Genomic DNA, 20,834 nt, shown 5'->3' on the forward strand with positions numbered 1-20,834 from the left:
GAATTGCCAACCCCTGTGTCAGTTCCCCCACCCACTGGGTGCAGATCTAGCCCTGCTCACTCTCCTTTTTTTCCCCCTCTTTCCTTCATCTTACCAAGTTTTATATGGATCTATATATTCCTTTCTGGTGGTCAGGGACTCCTGGCCACTCTGAGCTGGTGTACTGCAAGATATTCTTTGTCTAAGGTGTATTCCTAATGCATCCAAGGAGAGAGATGTACTCTACATTCACCTACTCTTCCGCCATCTTGTCTCTCACCTTCATCAAGAGGCTCTTTAGTTCCTCTTCACTTTCTGCTATTAGAGTGCTATCATCTGCATATCTGAGGTTGTTGATATTTCTCCTGGCAATCTTGGTTCCAGCTTGTTATTCATCAAGGCTGGCATTTTGCATGATGTACTCTGCATATAAATTAAATAAGCAGGGTGACAATATATAGTCTTGATGTACTTCTTTCCCAGTTTTGAACCAGTCCATGGTCCCATGTCCAGTTCTAACTTTTGCTTCTTGACCTGCATACAGGTTTCTCAGGAGATGGTAAGCTGGCCTGGTATTCCCCTCTATTTAAGAATTTTCCATAGTTTGTTGTGATCCACACAGTCAAAGGCATTCATGTAGTCAATGAAGCAAAAGTGGATGTTTTTCTGGAATTCCCTTGCTTTCTCTATGATCCAATGTACGTTGGCAATTTGATCTCTGGTTCTTCTGCCTCTTCTAAACCCAGTTTGTACATCAAGAAGTTTTTGGTTCACATAGTGCTGAAGCCTCATTTCAAGGATTTTGAGCATAACCTTGCTAGCATGTGAAAAGAGTACAATTATATGGTAGTTTGAACATTCTTTGTCACTGTCCTTCTTTGGGGTTGGAATGAAAACTGACCTTTTCTAGTCCTGTGTCCACTGCTGAGTTTTCCAAATTTGCTGACATACTGAGTGCAGCACATTAACAGCATCATCTTTTAGGATTTTTAAATAGCTCAGCTGGAATTCTAAAACCTACCCTAGCTTTGTTTGTACTGATGCTCCCTGAGCCCACTTGACTTTATACTCCAGGATGCCTGGCTGGAGTTGAGTGACCACACCATTGTGGTTATCCAGGTCATTAAGACCTTTTTTGTATAGTTCTTCATGTATTCTTGCCACCTCTTCTTAATCTCTTCTGCTTCTTTTAGGTCCTTACCATTTCTGTCCTTTATTGTGCCCATCCTTGCATGAAATATTCTCTTGATATCTCCAATTTTCCTGAAGATATCTCTAGTCTTTCCCATTATATTATTTTCCTCTATTTCTTTGCATTGTTCACTTAAGAAGGCTTTCTTATCTCTCCTTGCTATTCTCTGGAACTCTGCCTTCAGCTGGGTATATCTTTCTCTTTCACCCTTGCCTTTTTCTTCTCTTCTTTTCTCAGTTATTTGTAAAGTCTCCTTAGACAACCACTTTGTCTTCTTGCATTTCTTTCTCTTTGGAATGATTTTGGTCACTGCCTCATGTACAATGTTATGAACCTCCATCCATACTTCTTCAGGCACTCTGTCTACCAGAGATAATCCCTTGACTCTGTTTGTCACTTTCAATATATAATCATAAGGGATTTCAGTTCAGTTCAGTTCAGTTCAGTTCAGTTCAGTCGCTCAGTCGTGTCCGACTCTTTGCGACCCCATGAATCGCAGCACGCCAGGCCTCCCTGTCCATCACCAACTCCCGGAGTTCACTCAGTCCATCGAGTCAGTGATGCCATCCAGCCATCTCATCCTCTGTCGTCCCCTTCGCCTCCTGCCCCCAATCCCTCCCAGCATCAGAGTCTTTTCCAATGAGTCAACTCTTCACATGAGGTGGCCAAAGTACTGGAGTTTCAGCTTTAGCATCATTACTTCCAAAGAAATCCCAGGGCTGATCTCCTTCAGAATGGACTGGTTGGATCTCCTTGCCATCCAAGGGACTCTCAAGAGTCTTCTCCAACACCACAGTTCAAAAGCATCAATTCTTCAGCACTCAGCCTTCTTCACAGTCCAACTCTCACATCCATACATGACCACAGGAAAAACCATAGCCTTGACTAGACGGACCTTAGTCGGCAAAGTAATGTCTCTGCTTTTGAATATGCTATCTAGGTTGGTCATAACTTTTCTTCCAAGGAGTAAGCGTCTTTGAATTTCATGGCTGCAATCACCATCCGCAGTGATTTTGGAGCCCCCCAAAATAAAGTCTGACACTGTTTCCATTGTTTCCCCATCTATTTCCCATGAAGTGATGGGACCAGATGCCATGATCTTCGTTTTCTGAATGTTGAGCTTTAAGCCAACTTTTTCGCTCTCCTCTTTCACTTTCATCAAGAGACTCTTTAGTTCCCCTTCACTTTCTGCATAAGAGTGGTGTCATCTGCATATCTGAGGTTATTGATATTTCTCCCGGCAATCTTGATTCCAGCTTGTGTTTCTTCTAGTCCAATGTTTCTCATGATGTCCTCTGCATATAAGTTAAATAAGCAGGGTGACAATATATAGCCATGACGTACTCCTTTTCCTATTTGGAACCAGTCTGTTTTTCCATGTCCAGTTCTAACTGTTGCTTCCTGACCTGCATACAGATTTCTCAAGAGGCAGTTTAGGTAGTCTGGTATTCTCATCTCTCTCAGAATTTTCCACAGTTTATCATGATCCACACAGTCAAAAGCTTTGGCATAGTCAATAAAGCAGAAATAGATGTTTTTCTGGAACTCTCTTGCTTTTTCCATGATCCAGCGGATGTTGGCAATTTGATCTCTGGTTCCTCTGCCTTTTCTAAAACCAGCTTGAACATCTGGAAGTTCACAGTTCACATATTGCTGAAGCCTGGCTTGGAGAATTTTGAGCATTACTTTACTAGCATGTGAGATGAGTGCAATTGTGCAGTAGTTTGAGCATTCTTTGGCATTGCCTTTCTTTGGGATTGGAATGAAAACTGACCTTTTCCAGTCCTGTGGCCACTGCTGAGTTTTCCAAATTTGCTGGCATATTGAGTGCAACACTTTCACAGCATCATCTTTCAGGATTTGAAATAGCTTTACTGGAATTCTATCACCTCCACTAGCTTTGTTTGTAGTGATGCTTTCTAAGGCCCACTTGACTTCACATTCCATGGTGTCTGGCTCTAGGTGAGTGATCACACCATCGTGATTACCCGGGTCGTGAAGATCTTTTTTGTACAGTTGTTTTGTGTATTCTTGCCACCTCTTCTTAATATGTTCTGCTTCTGTTAGGTCCATACCATTTCTGTCCTTTATCGAGCCCATCTTTGCATGAAATATTCCCTTGGTTGGGGCATAGACTTGGATTACTGTGATACTGAATGGTTTGCCTTGGAGACGAACAGAGATCATTCTGTTGTTTTTGAGATTACATCCAAGTACTGCATTTCAGACTCTTTTGTTGACCATGATGGCTACTCCATTTCTTTTGAGGGATTCCTGACTGCAATAGTAGATATAATGGTCATCTGAGTTAAATTCACCCATTCCAGTCCATTTTAGTTCGCTGATTCCTAGAATGTCGACGTTCACTCTTGCCATCTCTTGTTTGACCACTTCCAATTTGCCTTGATTCATGGACCTGACATTCCAGGTTCCTATGCAATATTGCTCTTTACAGCATTGGACCTTGCTTCTATCACCAGTCACATCCACACCTGGGTATTGTTTTTGTTTTGGCTCCATCCCTTCATTCTTTCTGGAGTTATTTCTCCACTGACATCCAGTAGCATATTGGGCACCTACTGACCTGGGGAGTTCCTCTTTCAGTATCCTATCATTTCGCCTTTTCATACTGTTCAGGGGGTTCTCAATTTGATTTAGGTCATACCTGAATGGCGAAACGTTGCTGCTGAACCACGCAAAGACGACAGGATTCTTGGCCTCCGGAGGAGAAGAATTCAATCCAGGGCCAGAGACAAGGCTTGATCGCTCAGAGCTTTTATGTAATAAAGTTTTATTAAAGTATAAAGGAGATAGAGAAAGCTTCTGACATAAACATCAGAAGGGGGCAGAAAGAATACCCCCTTGCTAGTGTTAGCAATGGAGTTATATACTCTCCAGTGAATCCAAAGAATGTCTGGAGGTTGTAAAAGCCTCACCAGACCAACTCCCATAATTTACATTTTAAGATAAAAGAATTAGCCAGAAGGTTTAATCCAGAGACTGTCCTTAGGCAGGATACATTATTGTTATATAATCCTAAGGAATGTAGAGGGGAAAAAAAGTTTGTCCTTTCTTCCTCCTTGAGAATTCCAGACCCTTCTCTCCTTGGGGACCCCTAGACTTCTTGTCAACCTGCCTAGGAAATGACTCTCTCAATGGTCTAGTGGTTTTCCCTACTTTCTTCAATTTAAGTCTGAATTTGACAATAAGGAGTTCATGATCTGAGCCACAGTCATTTACAGGTCTTTTTTTGATGACTGTGTAGAGCTTACCCATCTTTGGCTGCAAAGAATATAATCAATCTGATTTTGGTGTTGACTGTCTGGTGATGTCCATGTGTAGAGTTGTCTTTTTTATTGTTGAAAGAGGATATTTGCTATGACCAGTGTGTTCTCTTGACAAAGCTCTATTACCTTTTTTCCTAAACTCTATTACCCTTTTTTCTGCTTCATTTTGTACTCAAGGCCAAACTTGCCTGTTACTCCAAGTATCTCTTGACTTCCTACTTTTGCATTCCAACCCCCTATAGTTCTAGAAGGTTTTCTAAGTCTTCATAGAACTGGTCAGTCTCAGCTTCTTTGGCATCAGTGGTTGCAGAATAGACTTGGATTACCATGATGTTGAATGGTTTGCCTTGGAAATGAACTGAGGTCATTCTGTCATTTTTGAGATTGCACCCAAGTCTTGCATTTCAGACTCTTTGGTTGACTATGAGGGCTACTTCATTTCTTCTAAGGGATTCTTTCCCATAGTCATGGATATAATGGTTATATTAATTATATTCACCCATTCTTGTCCATTTGAGTTCATTGATTCTGTGTTCACTCTTGCCATCTCCTGCTTGAACACATCAAATTTACCTTGGTTCATAGAACTAACATTTCAGGTTCCTATGCAATATTGTTAATAGCATCAGACTTTACTTTTACCACCAGGTACATCCACAACTGAACATTTTTTCCACTTTTGCCCAGCCTCTTCATTCTCTCTGGAGCTATTATTAATTGTCCTCCCTTCTTCCCCAGTAGCAAACTTCCAACCTGTGGGGCTCATCTTCTGGTGTCATATCTTTTTGCCTTTTCATACTGGTCATAGGGTTCTTACAGCAAGAATACTGAAGTGGATTGTCATTCCCTCTTCCAGTGGAGCACATTTTGTCAGAACTTTTCACTATTTCCCATCTTTCTTGGGTGGCCCTGCATGGCATGGCTTCATTGAGTTATTCAAGTCCCTTCACCATGACAAAGTTGTGATTCATGAAGGGGTTCCATGTGGACTGAGGGCTATTATGGTAGGAAAAGCCTATTGGAAGCCACTAGAACTGCCTCTATCAAGCACAATATTAATAATAAACCAAAAGAAATGACTCATTCCCTCAAGATTACAATGATTAGTACCACCATCAGGAACTTGATGGATGCAGGGGTTGTAATTTTCACCCCATTCTCATTCTACTTGCCTATTTGACCTGTGAAGAAAACAGATATATCTAGGGGACATACAGTAAATTATCATTAATATAACCTGGTGGTAATTCCAACTGTAGATGCTGTTCCAGATGTTCCATTAAATAGCTTAAGCAAATTAATAATCCCCTAGTTCCTGGTATACAGTATATTGATTTAGCAAATGCTTTTCTCTCCATACATATTAGGACAGATCACTAGAAACAGTTTGTCTTCAACTGGTAAGGTCAATAATACATTATAATTGTCTTGCCTTGGGTATATATCAACTTTCTAGCTCTATGTCACAATTTAGATTGCATGGGTCTTGATTGTCTTTTCCTTCATCAAGACATCATACTGATTCATTACACTGGTGACATTATGTTAAATGAAACTAGTGAGCAAGAAGTAGCGACTACCATAGACTTATTTGTCCCATTAATAGAGACACTTTCATGTCAGAGGGTGGGTCATAAATTCTACAAAAATTCAGTGGCTCCTCATCTCAGTTAAATTTCTAGTTGTTCAGTCGAACCTGTCAAGATATCCCTTCTACGAAGAAGGATGAGTTGTTTCATCTGGCCCCTCTTATAACCAAAAGAGAGGCAGGCCCAATGCTTAGTGTGCTTCTTTGGATTTTATAGGCAGCATAGTTCTCATTTGGGCAAGCTACTTTGGTCCATTGATTGAGCAACCCAAATAGCTTAGTTTTGAGTGGGACTCAGACAAACACAATTGCACTCATCTCCCATGCTAGTAAAGTGAAAGTGAAAGTTGCTTAGTCGTGTCCAACTCTGTGACCTCATGACTATACAGTCCATGAAATTCTCCAGGCCAGAATACTGGAGTGGGTAGCCTTTCCCTTCTCCAGGGGCTCTTCCCAACCCAGGGATTGAACTCAGATCTCCTGCAATGCAGGCAGATTCTTTACCAGCTGAGCCCCACCATGCTAGTAAGGTCATGCTTAAAATCTTGCATGCTAAACTACAGCTTTATGCGAACCAAGAACTTCCAGTGTCCAAGCTGAGTTTAGGAAAGGAAGAGGAGCCAGAGATCAAATTGTCAATATTTGCTGGATCATAGACAAAGCTAGGGAATTCCAGAAACACATCTACTTCTATTTCATTGACTATACCAGAGCCTTTGACTGTGTGGATCATAATAAACTGTGGAAAGCTCTTAAAGAGATGGGAATACCAGACCATCTTACCTGTCTCCTGAAAAACCTGTATGCAGGTGAAGAAGCAACAGTTAGAACCCTGTATGGAACAACTCATTGGTTCAAGATTGAGAAAGAAGTACGACAGAACTGTCTGCTGTCACCCTGCTTGTTTAATCTGTATGCTGAACACATCATGAGAAATGCTGGGCTGGGTGAGTTACAAGCTGGAATCAAGATAAGTGGGAAAAATATAAACAACCTCAGATATGCAGATGATACCACTCTAATGGCAGAAAGTGAAAAGGAACTAAAGAGACTCATGATGAGGGTGAAGGAGGAGGGTGAAAGAGTCAGCTTAAAACTGAATACTAAAAAACTAAGATCATGGCATACGGCCCCACGACTTCATGGCAAAAGGAGGGAGAAAAGGTGGTAGTGACAGCTTTCCTCTTCTTGGGCTCTAAAATCACTGCAGATGATGACTGTGGCCATGAAATCAGAAGACATTTGCTTCTTAGCAGGAAAGCTATGACAAGCCTAGACAGTGTGTTGAAAAGCAGAGACATTACTCTGCCAACAAAAGTCCATATAAACAAGGCTATGGTCTTCCCAGTGGTCTTGTATGGTTGTGAGAGCTGGACCATAAAGAAGGCAGAGTGCCAAAGAATTGATGCCTTCAAATTGTGGTGCTGGGGAAGATTCCTGAGTCCCTTGGACAGCAAGGAGATCAAATCAGTCCATCTTAAGGGCAATCAGCCTTAAATACTCGGAAGGACTGACTTCGAAGCTGAAACTCCAGTGTTTTGGTCATTTGATGTGTGTGAAAAGCTGACTCATTGGAAAAGTCCCTGATGCTGGGAAAGATCGATGGTAGAAGAGGGTGTCAGAGGATGAGATGGCTGGATGGCATCACCGAGGCAAGGGACATAAATTTGGGCAAACTTCTGGAGATGGTGAGGGACAGAGGGGCCTGGTATTCTGCAGTCCGTTGGTCGCAGAGTCAGACATGACTGGGCAGCTGAACGACAGAACAAGATTCTCTAACAAGTCCAGGATGCCCATGTTGCCATGTAAGCTGTTCTGCCACTTGGGCTAGGTGATCCAGTAGATCTAATTGTGTTTAAAGTATCAATAGCAATGAGAGATGCTATTTGGAACCATTGAGACTCTGATAGGCAAATCTTAATGCAGACCCTTGGCTTTTGGAACAAAGTCATGGTATCCTCTGTGGATAACTACTCTTTAGAGAACAGCTTTTATATTGCTACTGGGTCTTAGTAGAGAATGAATGTTTAAATATGGGCTACAGAAGGTTTTGCATGATATGCAGGCGCCAAGTGAAATGGACAGCTGCAGCATTGAAGTCCTTTTCTGGGACATTCCTAAACAGGGATAAAGGATAATTCTCCCTGCGAGCAGAATGTTGAGCATCTTGTTCATTTTGCTTAGAAGGAAAAATGGCCAGATGTATGAGTATATACTGATCCACAGACTGTGGCCATGGTTTGGCTGGATGATCAGAGATCTGGAACATTGGTCTGGAGACAACAAAGAGGTCTGGAGAAGAGGTATGTGGATAGAGCTCTCTGAATGGGCAAAAAGCATGAGTATATTTGAGTCCTAGGTGAATGCTCACCTAAGGGTGACATCGGTAAATCAAGTGAATAGGATGAAGTGTGCTGTGGATGCCAGATTCTTTACCCAGCCACTCCTATCATTGCCAATGGGCTTGTGAACAAAGCGGCCATTGTGGCAGGGATGGAGGTTATGTACAGGCTCAGCAACATGAGAACGGGAGCTCCATGATGGAGGGACTGTGACTGCTTTACTCCCATGCCCCCAGAGCCTGTATAGTGTTGTCACATAAAAGTGGGATTTTAATACTTGAATATATATAAATTACAAAAGTTTCAAAATATGGTACTAAGGAACAAGACCATGGAGTAGCTCTTGGCAATAGTCTATTATTTAGAAGTAGAGATGATCATGGACATTTGTGAAATTCTGTGCTTAAAGTGAGTCGGTGAGTGATGGTCGCTCAGTCATATCTGACTCTTTGCAACCCCATGGACTGGAGCCCACTAGGCTCCTCTGTCCATGGAATCTCCAGGCAAGAATACTAGAGTGGGTTGCCATTTCCTTCTCCACTGCTTAAAGTGAAGATATCACTGATATTTGCTTTTCTAAATCCCAGAAGTTTTCCTTTGATTTTCAGGCTTTTATACCAGTCAAAAGGTAACTAAGATTAGAAAATATGACCAAATTCAAATTTTACATGCAGAACACTTAATGTGGCCTTACTGCTCTAACTTTTATCAATCACCAATTATTAGCAGAAATAGGCAGGCTATACTTGATTTTAAGAATTTTTAAAATGTTTACAAATTTTAAGAATGTCTGACTCTTTGTGACCCCATGACTACAGTCTATGGAATTCTCCAGTCCAGAATACTGGAGTGGGTAGCCTTTCCCTTCTCCAGGGGATCTTCCCAACCCAGGAATTAAACCCATGTCTCCCACATTGCAGGTGGATTCTTTACCAGCTGAGCCACAGGGAAGCCCCAAAATACCTTCAATACATACTGACTGAAGTATGTGCTATGAATGAAGCTTTATTACAGAGCCCTTTCCTTCCCTTTGACTTCCCAGGTGGCACTAGTGGTAAAGAACCTACTGCCAGTGCAGGAGACTTAAGAGACATGGGTTCCATTTCTGGGTCCCCTGGAGGAGGGCATGGTAAAACCCTCCATATTCTTGCCTGGAGAATCCCATGGACAGAGGAGCCTGGTGGGCTACAATCCATTGGGTTGCAAAGAGTCAGACATGACTGAAGTGACTTAGCATACATGCATGCAAGTGTCAGAGCTACATACCCACAAAAATTAATTTGCCGAATTCTCTCTCATCGTTCTTTACTTCCTTTGCAATTTAATTATTATAAGGAACTATTCAAATATCTGGACTATAGAAATACTTGCAGTAAGTTTGTACTTCAGATTTTTGTGATGATCAAGTTTGTTTCCAGCTCTACTGTCTCCTCTGAAAAAATAATCCTGTTAGATGTGGTTTGGAACTTTTTGCAAGCTAAAGTTATAGAAACATCAAATATACTAAAATACAATTTAAGACATCTACAGGAGGTATTCTGCTTTGCAGACTTGAAACTTTATTATTTAAATAAAAAGCCATCATACTTTCACTCAATTTAGCATCTACATGTTTGCTTAGCCTTTATTTGTTTCAGGAGTCTGCAGACAGCACTGAGTTAGCCTGCTGTTGTAAAGTAAGATGAAGGAAAGCCTGACTGAATGTGGTAAACTGTATTTTCCAGAAATGGCTGTGGACAAAGACTATTAAAGGTTTTGTGGGATATAAGGTTCCAGTTGTCCTCCATCTCTACTTCCTTCACAATAGATTATGGCTAAATTCAATACTTCTGCAGCGTATTCTTTGTATATCCTTGACTGGGAACCTGAGACTTTTTAAACATGTATGCATGCTTCTTTAGCTTGCAAGAAATGTACCTATATTTTTACAACTTTTTTCCTAGTAAAAATACATGGTTTTTTCAGAACAGCTTAAAGAAAATAATCATCCCTAATTCATCCAGAAGTTTGGCATATTTCCTTCCCATCTTTTAAGTATACAAAAATACTGTTTTATTTGTAGTCACTCTATAGCCATATGATTAGCCTCTTTTGTTCCTTTCTGAGGTTCTTTAATTCAGAGATTAGGTAGCTAAGCCAAAGTGTGCCCTAGTGATCTCTTGTCAGTCTTCTGAGGCCAGAGGACTACTCTTGTAGCTCAGCCTCATTTCTGATGGATCTTGAACACATTTCTCCAGTTATTAACAAGCACCTGAAAATCTGTTAATCACAACCATTGAATTTACTTTTGGAAACATTAGGTAATACAGTTGACATAAAATATGCATATTTAAAACTAAAATATTTGGAAAGTCACCCAGTGTCTAGTCCTAATGCAACATTGACACATTCACTTATGTCTTTATAGGCCAATTATATACCCCAACTACTACAAGTTAATGCATTAAAAAGAGAAAGTTCCACCTTTATGTATTGAATTAAAATTTATTGTAAAAGGCAGTTTTATATATCCTTTTAAAAAATGAAAATTTAAAAGTCTTAGAGTTAAGCAATGAGTCTTCAACATTATAAAGCTATTTATAATAGTAATTAAAGTAGTGGTAACATTTTACCCTTATAAAAATGTCACAGCATTCAAATCACAACTTGGATCCTCAATGATTCAAGCGTATGATCTTATACAGTAAGGGTTTGGTCAGTTTTAAGATAAAATTCCTCCAGATATGCTGTCCTTGAGTCCTCTATCATCACCATCCATCAGCTCACACAATGGGATAGCTGGCTGCTGTGGCAATTCCACAATGATTGTTCTGGTCTTTGGCCATTTTCACGTAGCCATTCCAGCCCCATTCTGGACCCCAACTGAAAGAAGAACATGTTTTCCATTTTATACAAAGAATCAAGTACACATTAGTTTCATTAATAATAACTAATAATTAAAATAGTACTTATCATGTATTAGGTACAATTGTAAGTTCTGTTACATATATTTATATTACTCCTATGGGTCCTTATCTTTACTTTTTAAGGTAAGAAATTGAGGCAGAACTGAGATTCCAATGTAGCAGTCTGTCTCCACAGGCTATCTTACACCTCACTTTAAAGAGCTTTAGCTGTGAAAATTGATTCTTACAACCCTCAAAGACCTCTCTAAGCACTGGGAGTAAAATGCAATGGCAGGACATCAAATGATAATAGAAAGAAAGGATGCACAGAGGCCATTGGACTCTTGGGCAATCTTTCAGACTGAAACAATCAGCAGAGGCAAATGTTTTTTGCCCACTATTCCTTGTTCAAAACTTAGAGACAGAAAAAGGAAGGCATTTTGGACTCGGGGGGAGAGGAAGAGGGTGGGATGATTTGGGAGAATGGCACTGAAACATGTATAATATCATATATGAAATGAATCACCAGTCCAGGTTTGATGCATGATACTGGATGCTTGGGGCTGGTGCACTGGGATGACCCAGAGCGATGGTATGGGGAGGGAGGTGGGAGGGGGGTTCAGGATGGGGAACACGTGTATACCTGTGGCGGATTCATGTTGATGTACGGCAAAACCAATACAATATTGTAAAGTAATTAACCTCCAATTAAAATAGATAAATTTATATTAAAAAAAGAAAAGCACAGCAATGAAGACCCAGAACAGCCAAAAATAAATAAAATCTCCACCTCTCAAAAAAAAAAAAAAAAAAGAAAAAGGAAGGCAGCTCTCAACTATACAGGTGAAAAATTCTTTATCTAAAACCGTTGGGCTAGATGTGTTTCTGAATTAAGAAAATTTTCAGAATTTAAAAATGCAGTGTTACAAATACATAATAATAACCCCAACAAACTCACTAAAGAATCTTATAATCATATATTAGTACTTCTCTGTTTACTCTAACAAGGAGAACGACTTTTTGGGATTTCAAAATTTTTGCACCTTTAATTAAATACTCCCCTTTTCAATTTAAAATATAACATTTGGGGTTTTATACCTGTTCTTGACAATCCAAAATTTATTGTTATTTGAATCTGTTCCTTCAAAGCCATAGCCAACCACCAAAACACCATGATCCAGGTCTTTGCTGCTGCAGTCTGGATCATAATAAATACCTGGGAGAGTAAAATTCAGTGTTGGGATAAGGAGCTCCAAGTGACACATGAAAGTAACTCATCCTATCGACTAATTAATAGAAGCATCTCAAAATTCAATGAAACATCATAAACAAATTCCAAATAAGACTTAAATAGTCAACCAAAAACAATGACTGATGAAAAAATAAAAATAAAACTCAACTTACTAGAAATTTCCACTTAAAACTAAAAAATACTTCAACTACTGGATTCTTAACAGTTCTAACTATAATAGTAAAACACTTTGAAAAAGGGCCCAACAATTGAAGAATATTACATACAGGTTGTATATAAAGAATTAACTACATAGCCATTTAAAAATATTTATGAAGAGTTTGTCATCATGAGAAAATGCTTAAAGTATAATGTCAAGTGGAAACACCGTTATTAAATGAATATACGCAAAATTCTTTAGTCCTAGAAAACAGGACTCCATGTCAAAGTCAATTATGGTGGTGTCTTCCAATTCTGACTGCCTGAATTTCTATAATAAAAGACAAACACCTACCTGATTTATAGAACTGGAAGGATGCATGGCCTGCATCAATAGCAACAGAGATGGGGCCCACGGTTGCCACTGCCTTCATAAGGGCCTTCTCCCGCTGAGGGATGTCAACGAAGCCAGTGTCATTGGCTGCAGAACACTCAGGCTTATAGTTACAGCTATTTGTGTCCTTTTAAAGGTAAAGGGGGAAAAGACTTGATTACTACCATTCACCTCCTGGGCAACATGAATTCTAGGACCATTAAGACTCAGCAGTTTGCAACTTAATGATTTCTAAGTCAATTTTGTTATAAAGCAGCCCAGAAAAATGCTACTGATTGGTTTGAAGTTGAAAAAGTAGTAGATATTTCTTCAATGAGGCCATTAAGATCTACCTGGCCATAATAAATTTTTCACTATGGAGAAATATGCATTATATACAGAATGGTGTTTCCTACCTGGCGCTAGTGGTAAAGAATCCACCTGCCAATTCAGGAGACACAATAAGACATGGGTTAGGAAGATCCCCTGGAGGAGGGCATGGCAACCCACCCCAGTATTCTTGCCTGGAGAATCCCATGGACAGAGGAGCCTGGCAGGCTACAGTCCACGATGTCACAAAGAGTCTGACATGACTGGCGTGACTCTGCACGCACGCATGCACAGAATGGCACACATATTCTACATGTTGCATAGAAGACAAACTATGTTAACCGTCTAAAATCAGAGACCTCTGCAATAGCTGATAATTTATAATGGCAGTTCTAACAGTTTGCATCTAAAATGTGAATGCTGAATAAGGTGTCTCTTATCTCTGAAAATGTTAGAAAGCAGAGCTGTAATGACAAGATAAGGAGCTCCTTTTACCGTTGCAAGATATGGATAAGATTCCTCTGAGTCCAGGCCTCCGTTTTCCTTAATATACTGGAAGGCATTATCCATTAGGCCACCATTGCAACCCTGATTGCCTTGAGGCCGAGAGCAGTCCACCAGGTTTTGCTCACTCAGTGAAACAAGTTTGCCAGTTTTCCGGAACATCTGTCCTTCAAGAGCACCAGTGGCACTAAACGCCCAACAAGAACCACATTGACCCTGAAAATAAAAGAGCCATCAGTTTACAAGACAGATACAAAGACCAACAACAATCCATATACCTAAACACGCCTAAGATCTGAATTTGAATACTGTCATACCTGATTCTTCACAGGAGTTACATAGCCTTTCTTAGTCCAATCCACAGATTTGGGGACATCAATAAGGAGAGGTTCATGGAACAGTTTCCCCTTCTTACGCTTCTGATTTTGAAAACCATTCATCACCTGCCTAAATTCTTCATTGGTCTTTAAGGAAAAGTAAATAAAATGTAGAAAAGTAAGAAGTTATTTTGCTAAAGTACTGAGAGGAGGCACAAAAAATTCAGCAACTCATGCCAACACTCACCATGTCACCAAAGGCATTCATTGCCATGCTGAAGCCATGTTTCCCTTGGCTGTATTCCTGATTATGCAGGTCAATTATTTTCTTATTCTTCTCCCACACTGCTCTCCTCCATCCTTCTTCATTCTAGATGTAAATATATAACTGATCATTTTTATTTCTACTTAAATCCCAACCCATGTTCACCAAATGGATTTTCAGACAAGAGAAAAATTATTGTCAGGAATGGCTTTATACTGCTGTTCTCCAAACTCCCACACAGGAATATATGCCCAGGCTGTGCTCAGAAATATATGCTATTAAGTTACTACCTTGGTCAAAGTTGACAAAACTAGTCCAGAAACTATTCAGACCAACAACACAGACCATTCTCTGTGAGGGTCCCTTTGGACATTTTCAGATGTTACCAACCATGCCATATAACCTCCTGTGCGTTGCCTTCCACTGGTGCCAATGTGCATCTAAATTTGGATCAAGTTTTGGAGCAGCTGAGGCTACTCCCAAGCAAAGGACAGTCAGGAAGAATGAAGGATTCATGTTTCAAAAACCTAAGAAAGAAAAAGAAATGAATAAGTATTTGATGAGGCCAATCCTTAAATAAAAAAAGCTTACTTCTGAGATGTTACAGCCACTATAGTGGACTGAGAACATGTAAATGATCTTCTCAAATATTTGTGAAAGGTCTGTAGAAAAAGGTTAAAGATACAGATGGAGAAAAACAGATAAAATATTACACAAAATCATTACATTCTGATTCAGCCATCAAACTGAAAAACCAGGCTGATAAGTGCTATAGGAACTGAAACCAACTTCACTATGAGTGCACTGAAAATTCACCATGGTAAGGATCGCTCAGCTGGTAAAGTACCCGCCTGCCAGTGAAGGAGACGAAATAAACTCCAGTTCAACCCCTTGGTCGGGAAGATCCTCTGGAGAAGGAAATGGCAACCCACTTAGATATTTCTGCCTCGAAAATTCCATGGACAGAAGAGCTTGGCGGCTACAGTCCAGGAGTCGCAGAGTCTGACAAGACTGAATGCACATGTACACAGGCACACAAGGGTCTCTGCCATCTTATGGGTCGGAGTCTTAAGGTAATAATAGCTAGGAAACCGCTGGTTCAGGTTACTTACTGAAGAAGGTACGCAGGTGACGAAAAATTGTATTTATCAGGACGTCTGACCCAAAGTAGGGACAGACATGAATCCCGAAAAATTAGGTGCTACCTCACACCTTTCTTCTTGAGTAATATACGGCAGAGGGAGAGTAACACCTTCGAATCTCCGCTACTTGAAAACTTTCTGAAAAGCCTCCCCAATACAAGGTGGGCCGAAGTGCACCCAGCCCTCCACCCATCCTTCACCTTGTCCTGTGTAGCCCACACTCCTTCCCTCTCCCCCAAACTGGCACGCGATCACAACGGCGACCTGAGCCCCAGTTCTCGTGCCGGACAGGGCCCGACTCTGACTCCCAGGGCTCGGAGAACCCGGCCGGGCTGAGTTCGCACCAGCGTTGCAGGTGGGGCCAGCCCAGGAACGCGCCGGCCCACTCTCAGGCCTCCGCACAAGCCAGTCGCTTCCAGAGGATGTTTACGGTGGCGCAGCGAGCGACTGGTCCCGTAACCCGGCGTTCGGAGGTCACACTACAGCGATCCACCGGGACTTTGTGCCCGCTGTCGCCCAGAGACTGACCCGCCTAGTACCCGCTGTGGTCTCAGCTTTGCCCCTGGATTTCCCCAAAATAGCCCTTCCCCCTACACCACCTCAAGGAGGCCAAAGCTCGAGGCAGTGCCGACCCAACCTTGTTAACTCCCGGCGGGTAGACGCTGTTGTTTCCTGGAGGTCGCGCCTACTCCCTCCCCGACTCCCTGGATATCGCCTCCTCCAGTCTTTGGCCCGAACCCCCCTCAGCCCGACTGGGTCCCTGACCTGCGGCTTCCAAACCTGCGCAGGCGCACTCCACGGTCATACGTTTATCTCTCCAAAGGTCGCCGAGGCCGGAGGTGCTGGCCAGGTCGCGCTTGACTCAGCCTTTAAGGCCTGGGTTTGCGGCCCTCCCGGCCCCGCCCCCCCCGCCTGCCCGCGCAGCGATTGGCTGAGCTGGTCAGCGGGCAGGGCCTCCAGGCGTGGGTACTCTGGGCGCGTGATGCGACTCTGTTCCAACTTGTCCCAGGGAAGGCCGTCCCAGCCTCAATGGGACCGAGTACGAAGAGCTGGGGGTCCGTGGGCAGTGCTGAGGAGGGGTCCGGCACCTTCCTGGGAACCAGCATCAGCTAATTACCTCGAATTCCTATGCTCGGCTGGGTTACAGGGAGCCCCAATTGGATTTTCAGTGTAACTCTGTACCTCCTTTAGTCTTAGAGTTTTTGGTGAAAATCTGCGGGAGGACTGAGAACTGTCTTGTCTAGGGGCTCCCGCTTATTCAACAGCAAAAGTTGGACAGGCTGGAGGAACCCCGAGCCCGCAGGCAGACGTGTTCCCTCCCGGGTTGAGGGTGGTACTGGCTGGATTTGAGAAGAATCAGAGCGGAATGGCAGTTCCTCAAAGCTTGTGACTGGTCACTGCCCAAAATTCAGGAGGCAAAGGGATGGGCTGGGTGGGTCTGCAGAGACGGGGTGCATTTTGTTATGCCCCTGTCCTGTTTTTCCCAGTCAGGAGGTCTTCTCGCCTTTCAAGCCTGTCTTAAAACCAACAGAAATGAGCTATTTACAGAAAATTTGTCTTAATAAAAAGAAGAGTTGAGGAAAAAGGGTGGAAACCACTTTTGCTTCCCCACTCTTTGAATTATGGATTATTGTCTTCCTTCAAGAGAAGGATAGACTGTCTTACTTCAAGAGAAGTATCCAAAGTACTTCTCTTGAGATGTAAGAAATCCACTTCTAAAATCAGTGGTTTAATTATGTTTAATGTTAGGATTTAGGTTTACATGGTTAAAAGAAAAGTTTTGGATAGAGGAGAAAATAGAGGGCTAAAGATTTGAGGAAATTAATTCAAAGGCCTTTTAAAAAGTTACTTAAAAAATTATATAAGAAACATTTTTGTTATAGAAAATGTATTTTAGAAAATAAACACCCTCAACTGCTCACCCATAACTCTTTTATATGTATATAATAAAATAGTCATAGTGCATATCAATTTGAAAACTCAAAAATTAAATTAGTAACCTTCATAGAAGTACAAATATTTTAAAAAATCAATTTATTAAAAATGTCTATTTTATGTTCTTTGAAGTAAAATCTCTTTCCTTTCAAACACAGCTAGCAGCCAGGAATTCTCGGGTGATTACAGAAATATATATTGTATGGCAAATGACTAGAAATTTTTGTTTTGCTCTTTTTCTTTTCTTTATTTAGAAGTAGTTGGGGGGATCAGTGGGGCTTCCTAGGTGGCTCAGTGGTGAAGAATCTGCCTGCCAGTGCAGGAGACACAGGAGATGTGTCTCTCTGGGTCAGGAGGATCCCCTGGACGAGGTCATGGCAATTCACTCCAGTATTCTTGCGTGGAGAATCCCTTGGACAGAGGACTCTGGTGGGCTACAGTCCATAGGGTGGCAAGAATTGGACACTTGAGCAACTGAGTATGTACACATGCATGGCGGTCAACACAAGTATCATTCACACGTGGAAATAAATGAAGAGCACCTACATGGGAACAACTTATTCCCTACATGGAAACAACATGATATAAGGAAGGACGCAATTCTTGTCTGGGTGATGGAAAGCTTTATAATGAGAAAAGTGGAAAGTTTCCATAATCCCCGATTGGAGGCTGTTATTATAAGCAAGCTGGAAGAAGAGTGCCTAGAAATGATACATCTTACATTTGGGGAGAATATTTTGATTTCTCTGTTTTGTCCTGAAATTGGAAAGAAAAAATAAGTTGTTAGCCACTCACTAAGTCCTGACAGTTCTGAAGCGGTTGCTGCAAAGTTTTCTCACGTGTGTTAGAGTTCTATTGTTGTATGAAGTTGAACCATTGTCCATTTGTTTACTCAGTCTATCACAAGAAATCTAAGTTATTCTAACACGTGGGTTTTACAGTTGCCCTTGGGTCACAGCTCCTTAAGATTGCAGAGGGTGGAAAAACCTGCTACTTCTTGACTGTCTGCCTTGAGCAATACCTGACTGGAGGCTGTGTAACTGGTGCTGCTCCAAAGAATGGCATCTCCTTTGTTTCTTGGAATGTGATAAAAACACAATGGATGGGAAATGGACTCTTTTTTTCCCTTAAGCAAATTGCTGAAACCATAAATTTAAGAAATATCTAAATTCAGGAAAAAGCCATTTAAACAAGACAATGAATTATTGCTCAAACTCATGAAATCTGCTGACAATATTATCTCTTAAATAATGCATTACAGAGTTGTGTTATTATTAACCATTATGTTCCTGTTCTTCTTCTATTCCTAGTTTTTTGCAAAGTAACTTAGGTGAGTGTTCATTATTGAAACAGTCACATTTTAGCCAAGTAACCAAGCCTTAGTTCTGCTTTTGATGAAATGCAGTTGGTATAACTTAACAATTATCTGTGAAAGGATATTTTTGTGTGAATCTGTCTAGATTTCTTTTGCTTACTTGTGAAACAAGATATAAACTCTTTATCCCATCTCTGGAAGTTTAAACCATAGTGGAATGAACAAATCTCATGTGGTGGTATTCAAGACCCTGAGGCCACTTAACATCTCTCCCCAATATAACAGCCCCCTGTAATTTGTTTAACTTCAATGAGCTATTAATTACTCCTAAAAATCATTATCCAATCCATTTGTAAAGTGTTTTACTAGTTATAATTTAATAGAAAAGTGTTTGTTTATGATTAGTAGTTCAAATGAAGCCAAATAAGAAATAACCTATTTTTCTAAGTTTCTGTAACCTTGCTTTTCCTTTAGGGTTAAACAGCCAATTTGTTAAGTGAGTAAGTAAATCAATCTACAAGAATTAGTTAAATTCTTACTTTGCGCTTCTTGACCACTCCTGGTGTAGTTTGTGCACTTACTTAGACATGTCTACATGTAAAGACTTACCCAGTGGCTCAATGGTAAAGAGGAGACATGGGTTCAATCATTGAGTCAGGAAGATTTCCTGGAGGAGGAAATGGCAATCTAACTCCAGTATCCTTGCCCGGAAAATCCTGTCTGGCGGGCAGCAGTCCCTAGGATTGCGAAGAGTCGGACACAGCTGAGTGACAGCACACAGCACACAGCACACACATAGTCCATATAACTTTCCTGACAGCTTTTCTGAAGCTCAGCCTTTCCGTTTAAACAAACTAAGATTGACTACAGTAGTCTTGATTTTACAGCATATGTGCACAGCCATGATTAATATATTTAAATGAGATAATGGCAAAGCAAGGCGCTTCCCTTGTGGCTCAGCCGGTAAAGAATCCACCTGCAAGGCAGGAGACCTGGATTGGGAAGATCCCATGGAGAAGGCAAAGGGTACCCATTCCAGTATTCTGGCCTAGAGAATTCCATGGACTGTATAGTCCATGGGGTCTCAAAGAGTCGGACATGACTGAGCAACTTTTTTATTTTTTATTTAAAATTATAAGAGGATCTCTTCCTAAAATCTGAAAGTCTCTTAATGAAACAAGCTATAGCAGTTTCTTATGGTTGCTATAGCAAATTCCCACACGTTTGGTGGCTTAAAACAACAAGAATTTATTCTCTTACAGTTGTGGCGATCAGAAGTCCAAAATCAGCATCACTTTTGGTTGAAAAGCGGGGGTTGATAGGGCTGTACTCCCTCCAGAGGCTCTAGGAGAAAACCTGCTCCTCCTTTCTTCCAGCTTCTGAGGCTGCCAGGCACTCCTTGATTTGCGGCTGCAAAACTCTCATCTCTGCCTCTGTGGTCACATTGCCTTTTCCCCTTCAGTCTGTGTCAAATATCCCCCCACCTCCCTCTTATAAGAATATTTAGGTCCACCCAGATAATGCAGGATAATCTTTCCATCTCAAATACTTAATCACATTTGCAAAATATTTATAATATAAGGTAACATGAAATTAAAAGATGCTTACTCCTTGGAAGAAAAGTTATGACCAACCTAGATAGTATATTCAAAAGCAGAGACATTACTTTGCCAACTAAGGGCTTCCCTGGTGGCTCAGAGGTTAAAGCGTCTGCCTCCAATGCGGGAGACCCAGGTTCGATCCCTGGGTCAGGAAGATCCCCTGGGGAAGGAAATGGCAATCCACTCCTGTATTCTTGCCTGGAGAATCCCATGGACAGAGAAGCCTAGTAGGTTACAGTGACGGGGTCGCAAAGAGTCGGACACGACTGAACGACTTCACCTCACCTCAGTCAAGGCTATGGTTTTTCCTGTGGTCATGTATGGATGTGAGAGTTGGACTGTGAAGAAGGCTGAGCACCGAAGAATTGATGCGTTTGAACTGTGGTGTT

At 41.3% G+C, this 20,834-nt stretch overlaps 1 protein-coding gene and 1 non-coding gene across 5 annotated transcripts; one reads left to right on the plus strand and one right to left on the minus strand.

The window, feature by feature from the left end:
- Positions 1-10,646: 10,646 nt before the first annotated feature.
- Positions 10,647-16,500, minus strand: LOC120867201 (procathepsin L). 4 transcript variants are annotated; one of them, XM_040245455.1, is made up of 8 exons: positions 16,360-16,500; positions 14,843-14,979; positions 14,435-14,557; positions 14,188-14,334; positions 13,862-14,086; positions 13,019-13,184; positions 12,372-12,489; positions 10,647-11,250 (listed from the first exon to the last, which is right to left on the minus strand). In XM_040245455.1, the coding sequence occupies exons 2-8, from the start codon at positions 14,966-14,968 to the stop codon at positions 11,151-11,153; spliced, it is 1,005 nt and encodes a 334-aa protein (XP_040101389.1). In that variant the 5' UTR covers positions 14,969-14,979; positions 16,360-16,500; the 3' UTR covers positions 10,647-11,150. The 4 variants fall into 4 exon arrangements, with proteins under 4 accessions (XP_040101389.1, XP_040101405.1, XP_040101415.1 ...); XM_040245471.1 differs by having other exon boundaries at positions 16,232-16,469; XM_040245481.1 differs by having other exon boundaries at positions 16,194-16,469.
- Positions 16,501-20,527: 4,027 nt separating this feature from the next.
- On the plus strand, positions 20,528-20,600 carry TRNAW-CCA. Its single transcript has one exon. It is a non-coding gene; the product is annotated as a tRNA-Trp (tRNA).
- Positions 20,601-20,834: the final 234 nt, after the last annotated feature.

This window comes from Oryx dammah, unplaced genomic scaffold (assembly GCF_014754425.2).
Source record: "Oryx dammah isolate SB20612 unplaced genomic scaffold, SCBI_Odam_1.1 HiC_scaffold_1, whole genome shotgun sequence".
NCBI classification, from domain to species: Eukaryota; Metazoa; Chordata; class Mammalia; order Artiodactyla; family Bovidae; genus Oryx; species Oryx dammah.